The 16,902-nt window shown below is 42.7% G+C and overlaps 1 protein-coding gene across 8 annotated transcripts in view; it reads left to right on the forward strand.

The window, feature by feature from the left end:
- UIMC1 (ubiquitin interaction motif containing 1) overlaps nucleotides 1–16,902 on the forward strand; it is a 114,851-nt gene that overhangs the window by 32,746 nt on the left and 65,203 nt on the right. For 5 of the 8 annotated variants that reach the window (XM_024247357.3, XM_024247359.3, XM_063724519.1 and 2 more), the window contains exons 2-3: nucleotides 8,378–8,532; nucleotides 15,483–15,567. In XM_024247357.3, coding sequence (XP_024103125.2) covers nucleotides 8,386–8,532; nucleotides 15,483–15,567 — 232 coding nt within the window. In that variant the 5' untranslated portion in view covers nucleotides 8,378–8,385. Of the gene's footprint in view, nucleotides 1–640; nucleotides 735–8,377; nucleotides 8,533–10,610; nucleotides 10,861–15,482; nucleotides 15,568–16,902 lie in introns of those variants that run through there. The other 3 variants (XM_054556313.2, XM_024247358.3, XM_054556316.2) reach the window with 3 other exon arrangements.

Genomic DNA, 16,902 nt, shown 5'->3' on the forward strand with positions numbered 1-16,902 from the left:
GACTCCGTCTCAAAAAAAAAAATAAAAATAAACATAAAAAAATAAAAAATAAAACTGAGGACTTGATTAGTCATGATGGCTCGTGACTGTAATCTTAGCATTTTGGGAGGCCAAGGCAGGAAGATCGTTTGAGGCCAAGAGTTCAAGACCAGCCTTGGCAACGTAGCAAGACCCCCATCTCTTAAAAAAAAAAAAATAGCTGAGTGTGGTGGTGTACTCTTGTAGTTCTACCTACCTGGGAAGCTGGGGCAGGAGGATTCCTTGAACCTAAGAGTTAGAGGTTGCAGCGAGCTACGATCATACACACTGCACTCAAGCCAAGGCAACAGAACAAGCCCCTCTCTCAAAAAACAAAAACATAAATATACAATCTGTTTATATTAGAAATATGGCAACATTTGTACAAAGTTGCATTTGTGTTTTTTCTATTTCTGTTATAGTTTGGGGTTTAGAAAATTTACTTCTTGCGAATTAATATAAAAATTAATTTATTTTAGGAAGTACAAATATGTCATCTTATTTGTGTTTTAATTTGTGTAATGGTAAATTGATAGGTTTTTAATCTTTTCCTGCTGCTATAACAGAATATCTTAGACTGGGTAATTTATAAACAATACAATTTTTTTTGTTCACAGTTCTGAAGTCTGGTAAATCTAAGATCAAGGTGCCGGATGAGGGCTTGCTCTCTGCTTAAAAGATGAGACCTTCTTGCTGCGTCTTCACATGGCAGAAGGGTAAAAGGGGCAAACAAGTTCTCTTAGGCCTCTCTTATAAGGGCACTAGTCCCATTCATGAGTGCTGTGTCTTCATGACTTCCCTAAGGCCCCATTTCTTTCTTTTTTTTTTTTTTTTGGTAACAGAGTCTCGCTCTGTCCCCCAGGCTGGAGTGCAGTGGCTCGATCTCGGCTCACTGCAAGCTCCGCCTCCTGGGTTCGCGGCATTCTCCTGCCTCAGCCTGCCGAGTAGCTGGGACTGCAGGCGCCTGCTACCACGCCTGGCTAATTTTTTTGTACTTTTAGTAGAGACGGGGTTTCACCGTGTTAGCCAGGATGGTCTCGATTTCCTGACCTCATGATCCGCCCACCTCGGCCTCCCAAAGTGCTGGGATTACAGGCGTGAGCTACTGTGCCTGGCCCCAGGCCCCATTTCTTACCAACACATTGGGGATTAGATGTCAGCATATGAATTTTGGAGGGACACAAACATTTAGACCATAGTGGATAGGTCATATCTAGTTATCTAGTGAGATGTTACTGCTTTAGTATGAATTTATATATACTTAAATAATAATTAGCTACCTCTGCATTGCATATGCAGTAAATATTGTTAATTATATTTAAATACAGAAGTTAAAAGTGTATATTTCTTTTTTTTTTTGAGACAGGGTCTTGGTCGGTTGACTAGGCTGGAGTGCAGTGGTGTGATCTCGGTTCACTGCAACCTCCGTCTCCTGGGTTCAAGCAATCCTCCTGCCCCAGCCTCTCCAGTAGCTGGGTCTGCAGGCATGTGCCACCATATCCAGCTAATTTTTGTATTTTTAATAGAGATGGGGTTTCACCATGTTGTCCAGGCTGGTCTCAAATTCTTGTCCTCAGATGATCCTCTCACCTTGGCCTCCCAAAGTGCTGGGATTACAGACTTGAGCCACTGCGCCTGGCTAATTTTTTGATCTTTGTAATTTCTTGTTCTTTAGTCATTAAAAATATGCATTAAACACAGAAAAAGATGTTTGTGTGTCTAGTTTTATGATGGGGAATGATTTTGTAAATTGTAAGCATCTGAGTGTGTGTGTTGTTACTATCCCTTAATTTAGAATTTTTTAATCCCTTAAGTGTTTTTTTAGAAAAACTTTAATGCTAGTATTGTACAGACTACTTCTGATAATAAGATGTAACAACTCCCTTAGGAATAATTGAATGGTTTGAGAAGTTTGTAACAAAGTTAAGGTGGTTTTATTTAAATCTGTGATTGAGTCAATGATTCTCTGCTCTGGCTGTAAAATAAAATCATCCGGGGCTCCCCTTTTTAAAAAATTGAGGTAAAATTCACCTAACAGGCTGGGCACGGTGGCTCACCCTGTAATCCCAGCACTTTGGGAGGCCAAGGTGGGTGGATCATGAGGTCAAGAGATCGAGACCATCTTGGCCAACATGGTGAAACCCCATCTCTACTAAAAATACAAAAATTAGCCTGGCGTGGTGGCATATGCCTGTAGCCCCAGCTACTTGGGAGGCTAAGGCAGGAGAATTGCTTGAACCCGGGAGGTGGAGGCTGCAGTGAGCAGAGATCGTGCCACTGTACTCCAGCCTGGCAACAGAGTGAGACTGTGTCTCAAAAAAAAAAAAAAAAAAAAAAAATTCACCTAACTAAATCTACCATTTCAGTCATTTTAAGTGTACAGTTTGGTGGCTTTTAATAAATTCACAGTGTTGTGCAATTACCACTTTCTAATTCCAGAACATTTCTATCATCCCCAATATAAACCTTATATCCATTAAGCAGTCATTGTACATTTTCCCCTACCTCATCTTCTGGTAATCACTGATCTGCTTTCTGTCTATCGATTTGCCTATTCTGGATGTTTCTTATAAATAGAATCATACAATATGTGCCTTTTATGTCTGGCTTCTTTCTTTCGCTTGGCATGTTTTCAAGGTTCATCCATGTTGTAGCATATATTAATACTTCATTCCTTTTGTTTCCCCATAGTGGCTACACCATTTTACATTCCTATCAGTAATACAGTGTACTAGAGTTCCAGTTTCTCCAGCATCCTTACCAACACTAGTTATTTTCCATTATTTAGAAAATAGCCATCAGAGTGGGTATAAAGTGATATTTCATTGTGGTTTTGATTTGCGTTTCCCTCATGACTAATGATTTTGAGTTTTGTTTTTTTTTTTTTTTTGGACAGGGGCTTAGTCTGTCACCAAGGCTGGAGTGCTGTGGCACGGATGTTGGTTCACTGCAGCCTTGACCTCCTGGGCTCAATTGATCCTCCATCCTCCCACTTGAGCCTCCCAACTAGCTGGGACTACAAGCGCGCCACCACATCTGGCTACATTTCGTATTTTTTTATAGGATTTTGCCATGTTTCCTGGGCTGGTCTCACACTCCTGGGCTTAAGTGATCCACCAGTCTCAGCCTCTCAGAGTTTTGGGATTACAGCCCACTCTGCCGGGCTACTTTTACGTTTGATGTCTTTTTTTTTGTGAGACAGGGTCTTGCTCTGTTGCCCAGGCTGGAGTGCAGTGGTGTGATCACAGTTTACTGCAGCCTCAACCTCCTGGGCTTAGGCGATCCCTCCTCCTTAGCCTGCCAAGTAGCTGGGACTACAGGCATTAGCTGCCATGCCTGGCTAATGTTTATTTTTATTTTATTTTTTTGAGACAGGGTCTCACTCTGTCACCCAGGCTGGAGGGCAGTGGTGTGATCTTGGCTTACTGCAACCTGTGCCCTGGGTTCAAGCAATCCTTCTACCTCAGCCTCCTGAATAGCTGGGACTACCTGTGTGCACCACCATGCCCGGCTAGTTTTTTTTTTTTTTTTTTTTTTGGGTAGAGTTGGGGTTTCACCACGTTGGCCAGGCTGGTCTCGAACTCCTCACCTCGAGTGATATACCAGCCTCAGCCTCCTAAAGTGCTGGGATTATAGACATGAGCCACTGTGCCCAGCCAGAAATATAATTTTTAAAATTTCAGTTTTGATTGTTTATGTCTAGCATATAGGAATGCAATTGGTTTTTGTATGTTGACTTGTTTCCTGCATTGATACAAGGCAAGATGAACCTTGATGAACTGTTGATTTTTTTTGTTGTTGTTTTGAGATGGAGTTTCGCTCTTGTCGCCCAGGCTGGAGTGCCAATGGCACGATCTTGGGTCACTTGAACCCCTCCCGGCTTCAAGTGATTCTCCTGCCTCAGCCTCCCAAGTAGCTGGGATTATAGGTGTCCGCCACCACCCCTGGCTAATTTTTGTATTTTTAGTGGAGACAGGGTTTCACCATACTGGCCAGGCTAGTCTCAAACTCCTGACCTCAAGTAATCCGCCCATCTCAGCCTCCCGAAGCGCTGGGATTACAAGTGTGAGTCACTGTACCCGGCCTATAATAGTTTTTTAATGTGTTTCTTAGTGGTTTTTTTTTTTTTTTTTTAAAAAAACACAGGTCATGTCATCTGCAAATCATGGTAGTTTTACTTCTAAGTTGAGTATCTTTTATTTCTCTTTGCTTAATTGTTCTGCCTAGAACCGTAAGGATAATGTTCAATGATTAAAGCAGACATTGTTTTTTTTTGAGACAGAACCGTGCTCTGTTGCCCAGGCTGCAGTAGCTGGGACCACAGGCAAGCCACCATGCTGAGCTAATTTTTTAATTTTTTGTAGAGACAGGGTCTTGCTGTGTTGATGAGCCTGGTCTCTTAACTTGTGGGCTCAAGCCATCCTCCTGCCTTGGCCTCCCAAAGTACTGAGATTATAGGTGTGAGCCACTGTGCCCAGCCTTTTTTTTTTTTTTTTTTTTTTTTTTTTTTGAGACAGGGTCTTGCTCTGTTGCCCAGTTGCCTAGGCTGAAGTTCATTGGCGTGATCATAGCTCATGGCAATCTCAAACACACTCAAGCTATCCTCCTGCCTCAGCCTCTTGAGTAGCTGGGACTGTAGGTGCTTACCACTGTGCCTTACTAACTTTTTTTTTTTTTGAGATGAAGTCTTACTCTGGCACCCAGGCTGGAGTGTAGTGGCACAGTCTCAGCTCACTGCAATCTCCACCTCCCGAGTTCAAGTGATTCTCCTGCCTCAGTTTCTGGAGTAGCTGGGATTACAGTCATGCGCCACCATGCCCAGCTAATTTTTGTATTTTTAGTGGAGATGGGGTTTTACCATGTTGGCCAGGCTGGTCTCGAACTACTGACCTCAGGTGATCAGCCCACCTCGGCCTTCCATCCTGTAGAGACAGGATGCCATGTCTTGTCTCTACAAAAAAAAAAAAAATATATGTTGCATAGGATGGTCTCAAATTCCTGACCTCAAGTGATCCTCCTGCCTTGGCTCCCAAAGTGTTGGGATTACAGGGGTGAGCCACTGCGCCCAGCTGAAAGGAAACATTCTTATCTTGCTCCTTGTCGAAAGGAGAAAGCATTCAGTCTTGTACCTTTAAATATGATGTTAGCTTATTAGTTATGGGATTTTTGTAGATGTCCTTTATCAGGTTGAGGCATTTGGTATTTAAAAAATTTTAACCTAGGTAACATAGTGAGATCCTATCTTACAAGGAATAAAAAGTGAATTAGCCAGGTGTGCTGGCACACCCCTGTGGTCCCAGCTGCACAGGAAGCTGAGGTGGGAGGGTTGTTTGAGCCAAGGAGGACGAGGCTGTGGTGAGCTACGATCATGCCACTGCACCCTAGCCTGGGTGACAGAGTGAGACCTTGTCTCAAAAAAGAAAAAAACTTGTAGGTAAATTATAATATGTAGTCAAGAAAAGCAGTTATCTAAATTGATGTTTAAAGAACTAGTATACATGACTCTATTATTGATACTGAAATTTCACCATGGAGAATGAGATTTGTATATTTATGTAGTTTTTTTTTTTTTTTTTTGAGACAGAATTTCCCTCTTGTTGCCCAGGCTGGAATGCAGTGGCGCGATCTCTGCTCACTGCAACCTCCGCCTCCTGGGTTCAAGTGATTGTCCTGCCTCAGTCTCCTGAGTAGCTGGGATTATAGGTATGCACTACCACGTCCGGCTAATTTTTGTATTTTTAGTAGAGACAGGGTTTCACCATGTTGGCCAGGCTAGTCTCAACTCCTCACGTCAAATGATCCACCTGCCTCAGCTTCCCAAAGTGCTGGGATTACAGGCGTGAGCCACTGTGCCCGGTCTTTGTTTCTCTCTATAGAAAAAAACCATTTTTTCCCTATATTTTTCTTAAAAAAATTCCTCTTTTTTTTTTTCCACACACAGCGTGAATTTATTTACTTAAAAATATGTGTAATTTCACCCCTGAAAGAAGAAATGGGGGGAAAAATAAAAAACATACTAATAAGTGGAGAGGAAAAGGTCTGGAAGGATTAATATCAGACTAATGGCAGAGGTTACCTCTCAGATTGGGAGGATGGGAGTTGAAGGGAACTCTATCCTTTTTTTTTTTTTTTTTTTTTTTTTTTAAGTATTTATTGATCATTCTTGGGTGTTTCTCAGAGAGGGGGATGTGGCGGGGTCATAGGATAATAGTGGAGAGAAGGTCAGCAGATAAACACGTGAACAGAGGTCTCTGGTTTTCCTAGGCAGAGGTCCCTGCGCCTTCCACAGTGTGTGTCCCTGAGTACTTGAGATTAGGGAGTGGTGATGACTCTTAAAGAGCATGCTGCCTTCAAGCATCTGTTTAACAAAGCACATCTTGCACCGCCCTTAATCCATTTAACCCTGAGTTGACACAGCACATGTTTCAGAGAGCACGGGGTTGGGGGTAAGGTTATAGATTAACAGCGTCCCAAGGCAGAAGAATTTTTCCATAGTACAGAACAAAATGGAGTCTCCTATGTCTATTTCTTTCTACACAGACACAGTAACAATCTGATCTCTCTCTCTTTTCCCCACATTTCCCCCTTTTCTTTTTGACAAAACCGCCATCATCATCATGGCCCATTCTCAATGGTCGCTGTCTCTTCGGAGCTGTTGGGTACACATCCCAGACGGGGTGGCCGGGCAGAGGTGCTCCTCACCTCCCAGACGGGGCGGCCGGGCAGAGGCGCTCCTCACCTCCCAGACGGGGCGGCCGGGCAGAGGCGCTCCTCACCTCCCAGACGGGGTGGCCGGGCAGAGGCGCTCCTCATCTCCCAGACGATGGGCGGCCGGGCAGAGGCGCTCCTCACCTCCCAGACGGGGCGGCCGGGCAGAAGCACTCCTCACTTCCCAGACGGGGCGGCCGGGCAGAGGCGCTCCTCACATCCCAGACGGGGCGGCCGGGCAGAGGCGCTCCTCACTTCCCAGACGATGGGCGGCCGGGCAGAGGTGTTCCTCACTTCCCATATGGGGTGGCTGGGCAGTGACGCTCCTCACCTCCCAGACGGGGCGGCCGGGCAGAGGCGCTCACTTCCTAGATGGGGCGGCCGGGCAGAGGTGCTCCTCACCTCCCAGACGAAGGGCAGCCGGGCAGAGGCGCTCCTTACGCCCCAGATGGTGAGCGGCTGGGCAGAGGCGCTCCTCACCTCCCAGACGGGGCGGCCGGGCAGAGGCGCTCCTCACCTCCCAGATGAGGTGGCCGGGCAGAGGCGCTCCTCATTTCCCAGACGATGGGCGGCCAGGCAGAGACGCTCCTCACTTCCTAGACGGGGTGGCAGCCGGGCAGAAGCTGTAATCTTAGCACTTTGGGAGGCCAAGGCAGGTGGCTGGGAGGTGGAGGTTGTAGGGAGCCGAGATCACGCCACTGCACTCCAGCCTGGGCAACATTGAGCATTGAGTGAGCGAGACTCCATCTGCAGCCCCAGCACCTCGGGAGGCCGAGGCGGGCAGATCACTCGAGGTCAGGAGCTGGAGACCAGCCCGGACAACATGGCGAAACCCCGTCTCCACCAAAAATAGAAAAACCAGTCAGGCGTGGCGGTGTGTGCCTGTGATCCCAGTCACTCGGCAGGTGGAGGCAGGAGAATCACGGGAGCCCAGGGCAGGGAGGTTGCAGCGAGTTGAGATCACGGCAGTACAGTCCAGGCTCGGCAACAGCGGGAATCCGGAGAGGGAGAGGGAATCCGGAGAGGGAGAGGGAGAGGGAATCCTCCTCTATTTTTTTAATGAGTAGTAGACAAGTTAAGAAACGCAGTTTTACTTCTGTTAGATAGGGTTATCTTTTTCTTTTACAAGATTAAATTGAGGCTGGGCGTGGTGGCTCACTCCTGTAACCCCAACACTTTGGGAGGCCAAGGCAGGCAGATGACCTGAGGTCAAGAGTTCAATACCAGTCTGGCCAACATGGTGAAACCCCGTCTCTACAAAAATACAAAAATTAGGCTGGATGTGGTGGCTCATGTCTGTAATCCCAGCACTATGGGAGGCTGACACGGGTGGATCACCTGAAGTCAGGAGTTTGAGACCAGCCTGGCCAACATGGTGAAACTCTGTCTGTACTAAAAATGCAAAAATTAGCCAGTGTGGTGGCGTGTGCCTGTAGTCCCAGCTACTCAGGAGGCTGAGGCAGGAGGATTGCTTGAACCTGGGAGGCAGCAGTTGCGGTGAGCCAAGATCGTCCCATTGCACTCCAGCCTGGGCAACAAAGCGAGATCATCTCAAAAAAAAAGACTAAGTTGAATAGCTTCTAGAAAACTTATACTTTAAGTAAATTATGACCTTTTTCTTCTAGACAAAATTATTGTCCTTTTATTCTAGACGAAAGGATGCCACGGAGAAAGAAAAAAGTTAAAGAAGTCTCCGAATCTCGGAACCTGGAGAAGGAGGATGTGGAAACTACCAATTCTGTCACTGTGAAGAGGAAGCGTAGACTTGAGGATGCATTCATTGTGATATCCGATAGTGATGGAGAGGTTAGTGAAGTAGAGCTGAAAAGTAGAGCTGTAGCTCTCAAACTGTGCTTCTTTACCCATGGGGAGTTTGTTTTGTGACTGACTTCACCTTAATGCCAGCTCACCAAAACCATGAAATTTTTACTCAGCTTTGTTTTAATTTGTAAATGGAGTGAAGAATTACTTAAGGTAGTAATCCTGTTGCTTGGTTGAGGATGGATCATAGTTCTTCAGTTTTATAATATAGTAATCCAAAGTGGCATTTTGGAACTATTTGAATCATCTAAATCAATTGTAAACCTTAGTTTTCATGTGTCTAGAAAGTGAGAGGAAAAACATGTGAATGTTCTTAAGTCTCTTGATATGTTCTAGATATAATAGCACCTAGCCATCTGTAGCTGTTTAAAAATAACTAAAATTAAAAATCAACTTCTCTGTTGTACTAGTCACATTTCAAGTGATTAAAGACACATAAGGCTAGTGTCAGTTGTATTAGACAGCAGAGCTATACAACATTTTTATCATTTTAGAAAGCTTTATTCTCCAGAATAAAGATTGTAACCTTTTTTCCTTTATCCTGTATTTCTATTTGTTTATTGGAGTTTTCTACCTGCCTGCAGGTCTCATCTCAAAGGCAGTGAATTAAGTCATTGTTTTTTCTTTCAGATTTTCTTCTCTTTCTCCTATACTTTTTTTTTTTTTTTCTAGAGCTAGGGTCTCCCTCTGTCACCTAGGCTGGAGTGCAGTGGTGTTAGCTCAGCTCACTCCACCTTCCTTCTCCTGGTCCCACCTCAGCCTCCCATGTAGCTGGGACTACAGGCTCGAGCCATTACGCCTGGCTAATTTTTGTATTTTTTTTTGGTAGAGATGGGGTTTCGCCATGTTGCCCAGGATGGTATCAAACTCCCAGCCTCAAGCAATCCTGCCTAGGCCTCCTGAGGTGCTGGGGTTACAGATGTGAGCCACTGCATCTGGACAAAAAATGACATATTTTTGGTTAGCAAGATTGAGCATTTCTTTACATCTTTATTGGTTTTTAAGAAACGTTTCTTGGCCCGGCACGGCGGCTCACGCCTCTAATCCCAGCACTTTGGGAGGCCGAGGCGAGTGGATCACAAGGTCAGGAGATTGAGACCATCCTGGTTAACACCGTGAAACCCCGTCTCTATTAAAAATACAAAAAATTAGCCGGGTGTGGTGGCACGTGGCTGTAGAACCAGCTACTTGGGAGGCTGAGTCAGGAGAATTGCTTGAACCCTGGAGGTGGAGCTTGCAGTAAGCCGAGATCGCGCCACTGCACTCTAGCCTGGGTGACAGAGGGAGACTCCGTCTCAAAAAAAAAAAAAAAACTAACAAAACCAAAAGTTCCTTATAGTTCAATTTTTAATTAGGACTTTTGTCTACATAGTTCATTTTAAAGGCATAAGAGTATAGAGAAGAAAACAAGGGGTAGGTACATCCCTGGTGACTCATGCCTATAATCCCAGTTCTTCGGGAAGCTTAGACAGGAGGATTGCTTGAGGCCAGGAGTTTGAGACCAGCCTGACCAACATAGTAAGACCCTGTCTCTACAAAAAAATACAAAACTTAGCTGGGCATGGTGGCGTGTGCCTGTAGTCCCAGATACTTGGGAAGCTGAGGCAGGTGGGAGAACTGCTTGAGCCTAGGAGTTCAAGGAGTTTGAGGCTGCAGTGAGCTATGATTGTACCACTGCACTCCATCTAAAAAAGAAAACAAAACAATTGTACTACTTGGATATCATCTTAATATTAACAAAAATAAAAATATTAAATACACAGATACAGATATTAAAAAAATTGTATACATATATGTTTAAAAAAAAAAACATTCAAGCCATAACAAAACAGTTTAGAAAGATGAAATGAAAATGTACACTACAGACATTTAACCATAAGCAATAATTTCTTTTTCATTTTTAAAATAATTTCTTGATGTCATCTGTGTGATCCGAAGGCAGTAATTTCTTCTGTGTCCTTGGAAAAAAATTTTTGTGCATACATTATCAGTAGAGATTTTTACAGGAAAAGAATGATGCTGTGGAAACTGTTTTGCTTTTTTTCACTTAATGTCTGTGTTAGGTCCTCCAGAGACATGGAACCAATAGGATAGGCAGATGGATGGATGGATGGACGGACAGATGGACGAACGGACGGACAGAAGAGTGGATGGACAGAAGGACAGATGGACGGACGGATGGAATTTATTAGGGGAATTGGCTCATTTAATTATGGAGGTTGAAAAGTCCCCACAATAGTCTATTTGCAAGCTGGATACCCTGGGATGCCAGTAGTATGGCTCAGTGCAAGTCTGAAGGCCTGAGAACAAGGGGTAAGGGGTGCTGAGGGTAAGGCCTGAAATCCAAGGCCTGGAGAGCCTGGAATTCTGATGTCCAAGAGTAGAAGAAGAAGAATGTGTCCCAGTTCCAGGAGAGGGACAAATTTGCCTTTCCTATGTTTTTGTTCTATTTGGCCCCCCAGCCAGTTGGATGGTGTTCACCCACATTGAGTGCAAATCTTCCCCACTTAGTCACTCAGACTCACACTCCAGTCTCCTCTGCAAACACCTGCACAGACACACCAGAAAATAATACTTTACTAGTTCTCTGGGTATTTCTTACTCCAGTCAAACTGATACCTAAAATTAACCATTATAGTATTTCCTGGAGACCTTTCTATAGCAGCACATATGTCATATGTCATATATGTTATACATACAGGAATGTGCATAAAATATAAATGCATGGTTTTAAAAATTAATGTGAACACTTGCAGTTACCACCTGAGAATCCCTCTTCTCTTAGTGTGTCCCTTCCCAATTGCATTCTTTTCCACCTTTTTTTTTTTTTGAGATGGAGTCTCGCTCTGTTGCCTAGGCTGGAGTGTAGTGGCACGATCTCGGCTCACTGCGACCTCCATCTCCCAGGTTCAAGCGATTCTCCTGCCTCAGCCTCCTGAGTAGCTGGGATTACAGGCGCCACCACGCCTGGCTAATTTTTGTATTTTTAGTAAGAGACGGGGTTTCACCATGTTGGCCAGGCTGGTCTCAAACTCCTGACCTCAGGTGATCCGCCCCAAAGTGTTGGGATTACAGGCGTGAGCCACCGCACCCAGCTCTTTCCCACCTTTCTAAAGGTAACGACTATGTATTCTATCTTCCCATGCTCCTCTTTACAGTTTTACCACATTTACATGTATCCCTAAATAGCATACCTATATTTTGAAAAACTAAGTATTGGTGATTAGACATATCTACCAACGCTTTCCAATAATCTCTCCATTCCCCAGATATTTGAAATTTTACCTTGATCATAAACTAAAATCTTGTTTATAAATGGGTGTGTCTCTGGATTTTTTTCTTCCGTTAATCTGTCACATATTTTTATAATTGTTCAGTTGATTGTCTTGGGTATTTTAGGTAGGCATTTATCTCTGCTAATAACGATCATTTTTTTCTCTTACTTTCTAGCACTTACACCTTTTTTTGCTTGTTTTCATTGCATTGGCTGTAGCTTCCAGAATAATGTTGATTGGTACTAGCAATAGAACACATCTTTTACTTCTGATGTTTTGCTATTTGTTTCATATTTCTGTTTTTATGTTAAGGAACTATCCTTTAATTGCTTATTTACTAGTAGTAGTTTTAGGAATTATATTTAATCAAATGTCCTTTATTTAGCAAGATGATGGAGTAGTTTTTCTCCTTTAATCAACTAATATTATATATGGGATTAGTATTTTCTAATGTTGGAACATCTTTGCACTTCTGGAATAAATCATACTTGGTCATGATGTGTTATATTAATATAATATTGATTTTTTTCTCAATATATTATTTAGGAGCTTTGCATCTGTACTCCTAGTGCCATTGGCTTTATAAAGTTTTTTTGGGGGGTGCTATGGCCTTCATCAGATGTTAGTATTAGGGTTATGGTATAAAAGGGAAGGAAAGCTTATTATTTTTTTCTATGTCCTACTACAATTTAAATAGTATAGGAGTTATTTGTTTTATAGGGTTTCCTAAAAATCTCCCATAAAACTAGGCTACCAACTGATTTTCATTTTATTTTATTTTATTTTTTTTGAGACGGAGTCTCATTCTGTCACGCAGGCTGGAGTGCAGTGGTGCCATCTCTGCTCACTGCAAGCTCCGCCTCCCGGGTTTATGCCATTCTCCTGCCTCAGCCTCCCGAGTAGCTGGGACTACAGGCGCCCGCCACCACACCTGGCTAATTTTTTTTGTATTTTTAGTAGAGACGGGGTTTCACTGTGGTAGCCAGGATGGTCTCGATCTCCTGACCTCGTAATCCGTCTGCCTCAGCCTCCCAAAGTGCTGGGATTACAGGCATGAGCCACCGCACCTGGCCTGCCAACTGATTTTTAATATGTACTTCATATTCTTGTGCCTTGGTATTTTTGTATATGAAAAAAAGTCTTTTTTTTCTGCTTTAGAATAGAAAAAAGCAGTTGGAATCATCTTAGGAACATGTTTGTTTTTTGTTTTTGTTTTGTTATTATTTTTATTTTTCTATATGTATTTTTTTGAGATGGAGTCTCGCTCTGTTGCCCAAGCTGGAGTGCAGTGGCATGATAGCAGCTCACTGCAACCTCCGCCTCCCAGGTTCAGGTAATTCTCCCTGCCTCAGCCTGCGGAGTAGCTGGGATTACAGGTGCCTGCCACCACGCCTGTGCAATTTTTGTATTTTTAGTAGAGAGGGGGTTTTACCATGTTGGCCAGGCTGGTCTCAAACTCCTGACGTCAGGTGATCCACCCACCTTGACCTCCTAAAGTGTTGGGATTACAGGCATGAGCCACTGCGCCTGGCCTTTTTTGTTTCTGTTTTTTTTGTTTTTTTTTTTGAGATGGAGTCTTGCTCTGTCATCCAGGCTGCAGTGCAGTGGCACAGTGACGCGATCTCGGCTTACTGCAATCTCCATTAATAGTATGTACTTTATATGATTTGAATCATTTTTAAACTTAGTGATAACTTGTTTTATGGCCCAGAATATTGTGTGTGTACTTGAGAAGAATGCACGTTTTGGATAGTGATTTCTGTAAATGTCAATCTGATGAAGTTTGATGATAGTGTTGCTCAAATCTACTTTATATTTATTGGTTTTCTGTCTATTCTACAAATATTTTGAGGAGGCTATTGAAGTTTTTGACCATAGTTGTGGATTTGTCTTATTTCTCTCTCTCTTTTTTTTTTTTTTTTGAGACAGAGTTTTACTTTTGCCCCAGGCTGTAGTTCAGTGGCGCGATCTTGGCTCACTGCAACCTCTGCCTCCTGGGTTCAAGTGATTCTCATGCCTCAGTCTCCTGAGTAGCTGGGATTACAGGCATATGCCACCATGGCTGGCAAATTTTTGTATTTTTAGTAGAGATTGGGTTTCACCTTGTTGGCCAGGCTGGTCTCGAACTCCTGACCTCAGGTGATCTGCCCTCCTGGGCCTCCCAAAGTGCTGGGATTACAGGCGTGAGTCACTGCGCCTGGCCCACAGTTAATTTTAGAATATTTTCTACCTTCCATGGCCACTGCCCTCGTGAGCCTCACACCACACTATACTGTGCCAGTCTCCATGGCCCAGTAGCAGGGGCCTAGAACATTTTCATTACCCCCAGAAAAACCCATTTTCATTAGCAGTTACTCTCCATTTTCCCCCAAACCCCTAGCCCTTGACAACCACTAATCTACTTTCTATATGGATTTGCCCATTCTGGGCATGTCTTGTAAATGGAATTATACAATATATGTGGCCTTTTGTCTGGCTTCTTTCAATTATATATTTTCAAGGTACATTCATTTCGTAGTGTGTATCAGTACCTCATTTCTTTTTTTCCCCAGTGGCGGCACTGTTTTATATTCCCACCAACAGTGTACTAGGGTTCCAGTTTTTGTAATCCTTGCCAATGCTTATTTTCTGATTTGAAACAAAAATTATTTTAATTATCCTAGTGGATGTGAAGTGATACCTTATTGTGGTTTTGACTTGTATTTCCATGATGACTAATGATATTGGGCATCTTTTCATGTACTTCTTGGACATTTCTATATCTTCATCTTCAGAGAAATTCTGTTCAAACCCTTTGCCCAGTTTTATTTTTATTTATTTATTTTTAGAGATGGGATGTTGCTTTGTCTCCCAGGCTGGAATACAGTGGTGCGATCTTAGCTTGCTGCAGCCTGGAAGTCTTGGGTTCAAGCGATCCATCTGCTCCAGCCTCCTGAGTAGCTAGGACTATGCCTGGCTAATTAAAAAAAAAAATCTTTTTAATTAAAAAATAAATAAATTTTTTTGGGGAGGTCAAGGACAGGATCTCTCTATGTTGCCCAGGCTGGTTTTGAACTGGCCTCAAGCGATTCTCCCACTTCAGCCTCACAAAGTGCTGGGATTACAGGCATGAGCCACTGTGCCTGGCCTTTTATTTCTTTCTCTATTTTATTTTTTGTTTTCTTGATTATTTTGTTTGTGTTTCTTATTAAATTTTAGGGTGGGTTGTAGGGTTGGTGTATTTGGTTCTCTTGCTTCTATAGGATTTTTCATTTACCCTCTTTTTCCTTTCCTTTACTATCCATTGTCCAAAGAGTGATTTAAAATAAATGAATACACACTGAGTTTAAACATTATTATTGTTTTTTCATATCTTCAATCAAGCTACTCTGATCTTAGGTGATGCTTACTGGTATTTTAGAGATAGACTAGTTTTTGTGTGACTGTTTATATGACAGATAATAATGCCAGTATATCACATGTTTTTGTTCTTATGGTTTTTATTGGTTCTAGATCTTATGTTTTCCTTTTTGTACTGAAAAGGATCTTCTAACGTTTTATGTGCATATTTATAACAATCACCAATTCCCCAGAGGCCTCTCTTAGCCATAGGGGAGGTAGAAGAGAGAGAAATTACTACTTTTAGTGGCAGCCACACTGATCATATTTGTTTTGCGACAGGAACCAAAGGAGGAAAATGGATTGCAGAAAATGAAGACAAAACAGTCGAATAGAGCAAAGTGTTTGGCCAAAAGAAAAATTGCACGTATGTTTTCATTTTGTTGAGAATGGTTTGGGAATTGTAATAGTCATAGAACTGATACGTTTTGGACTAGTTGATTATCTTGCATTCTTAGCTCTCTGATAGATTCAAGAAAAGTTGTGAATTTATCAGTTTTTGTTGCTATTGTTGTAAGGATTGGAACAATAACTTTTTTCAGTTTCCTGTATCTTAAGTGGAAGCCAGAAGTGGTCATTCTGAATCTTTTAAAAAAATTTTTTTTAATTTATTATTTTTTTAGAGACAGGATCTCACTCTGTCACCCAGGCTTGAGTGTAGGGGTATGGTATGATCATAGCTCACTGCAGCCTTGAACTCATTGGCTCAGGTGATTCTCCTGCCTCAGCTTCCCAACTATGCCCCATGACGCCTGGCTAATTTTAATTTTTTTTTTAACACAGGGTCCTGCTGTGTTGTCCAGGCTCATCTCAAACTCCTGGCCTCAAGCCATCCTCCAACTTGGGCCTCCCAGTGTTGAGATTACAGGTGCCAGCCACCAGTTAGCCCCCATTCTGAATCTTACAGAGCAGCAAAGTCTGTTTTTATGATTCCTTTTTATTTTATTTTTTTGAGACGGAGCATCATGCTCTGTCGCCCAGGCTGAGTGCGCTGGCGTGATCTTGGCTCACTGCAACCTCTGCCTCCCGGGTTGATAACGATTCTCCCACCTCAGCCTCCTGAGTAGCTGGGCCTACAGGCACATGCTACTACACTCTGCTAATGTTTGCCAGGCTAGGCTCCAGCTCCCGACCTCAAGCAATCCACCCACCTCAGCCTTCCAAAGTGCTGGGATTATAGGCATGAGCCACCACGCCTGGCCAGAACAGAAGTTTTAAACTTTGATGTGGTCCATTTTTTTCTCTTTTATGGTTTTTTTTCTTCCTGTGTCCTAAGAAATATTTGACTACGCTAAGGTTATGAAGATTTCCACCTGTTTTCTTCTGGAAATTTTATAGTTTTAGCTTTAGCATTTAGATTTCTGATCTATTTTGAGTTTTTGTATATGGTGCAAGGTAAGAGTTAAGGTTCATTTTTTTTCCATATGGATATCCAATCATTCTTGTACCATTTCCTGAAAAGACTGTCCTTTCCTTGTGTTGAAAATCAATGCATGGGTCTATTTCTGAATTTTCTGTTCTTTTCCATTTATTTATGTTTGTCATTATGCCATACCACAGTGTCCTGATTACTGTAGCTTTATAATGTCTTAAAATCAGGTAGTATAATTCTTCCAACTTTATTTTAAAAATTGTTTTGATTAATTTGGGTCCTTTGCATTCCTATATAAATTTAATTTTATTATTTGTTTGTTACTACTGT

This window comes from Pongo abelii, chromosome 4 (assembly GCF_028885655.2).
Source record: "Pongo abelii isolate AG06213 chromosome 4, NHGRI_mPonAbe1-v2.0_pri, whole genome shotgun sequence".
Taxonomy (NCBI): Eukaryota; Metazoa; Chordata; class Mammalia; order Primates; family Hominidae; genus Pongo; species Pongo abelii.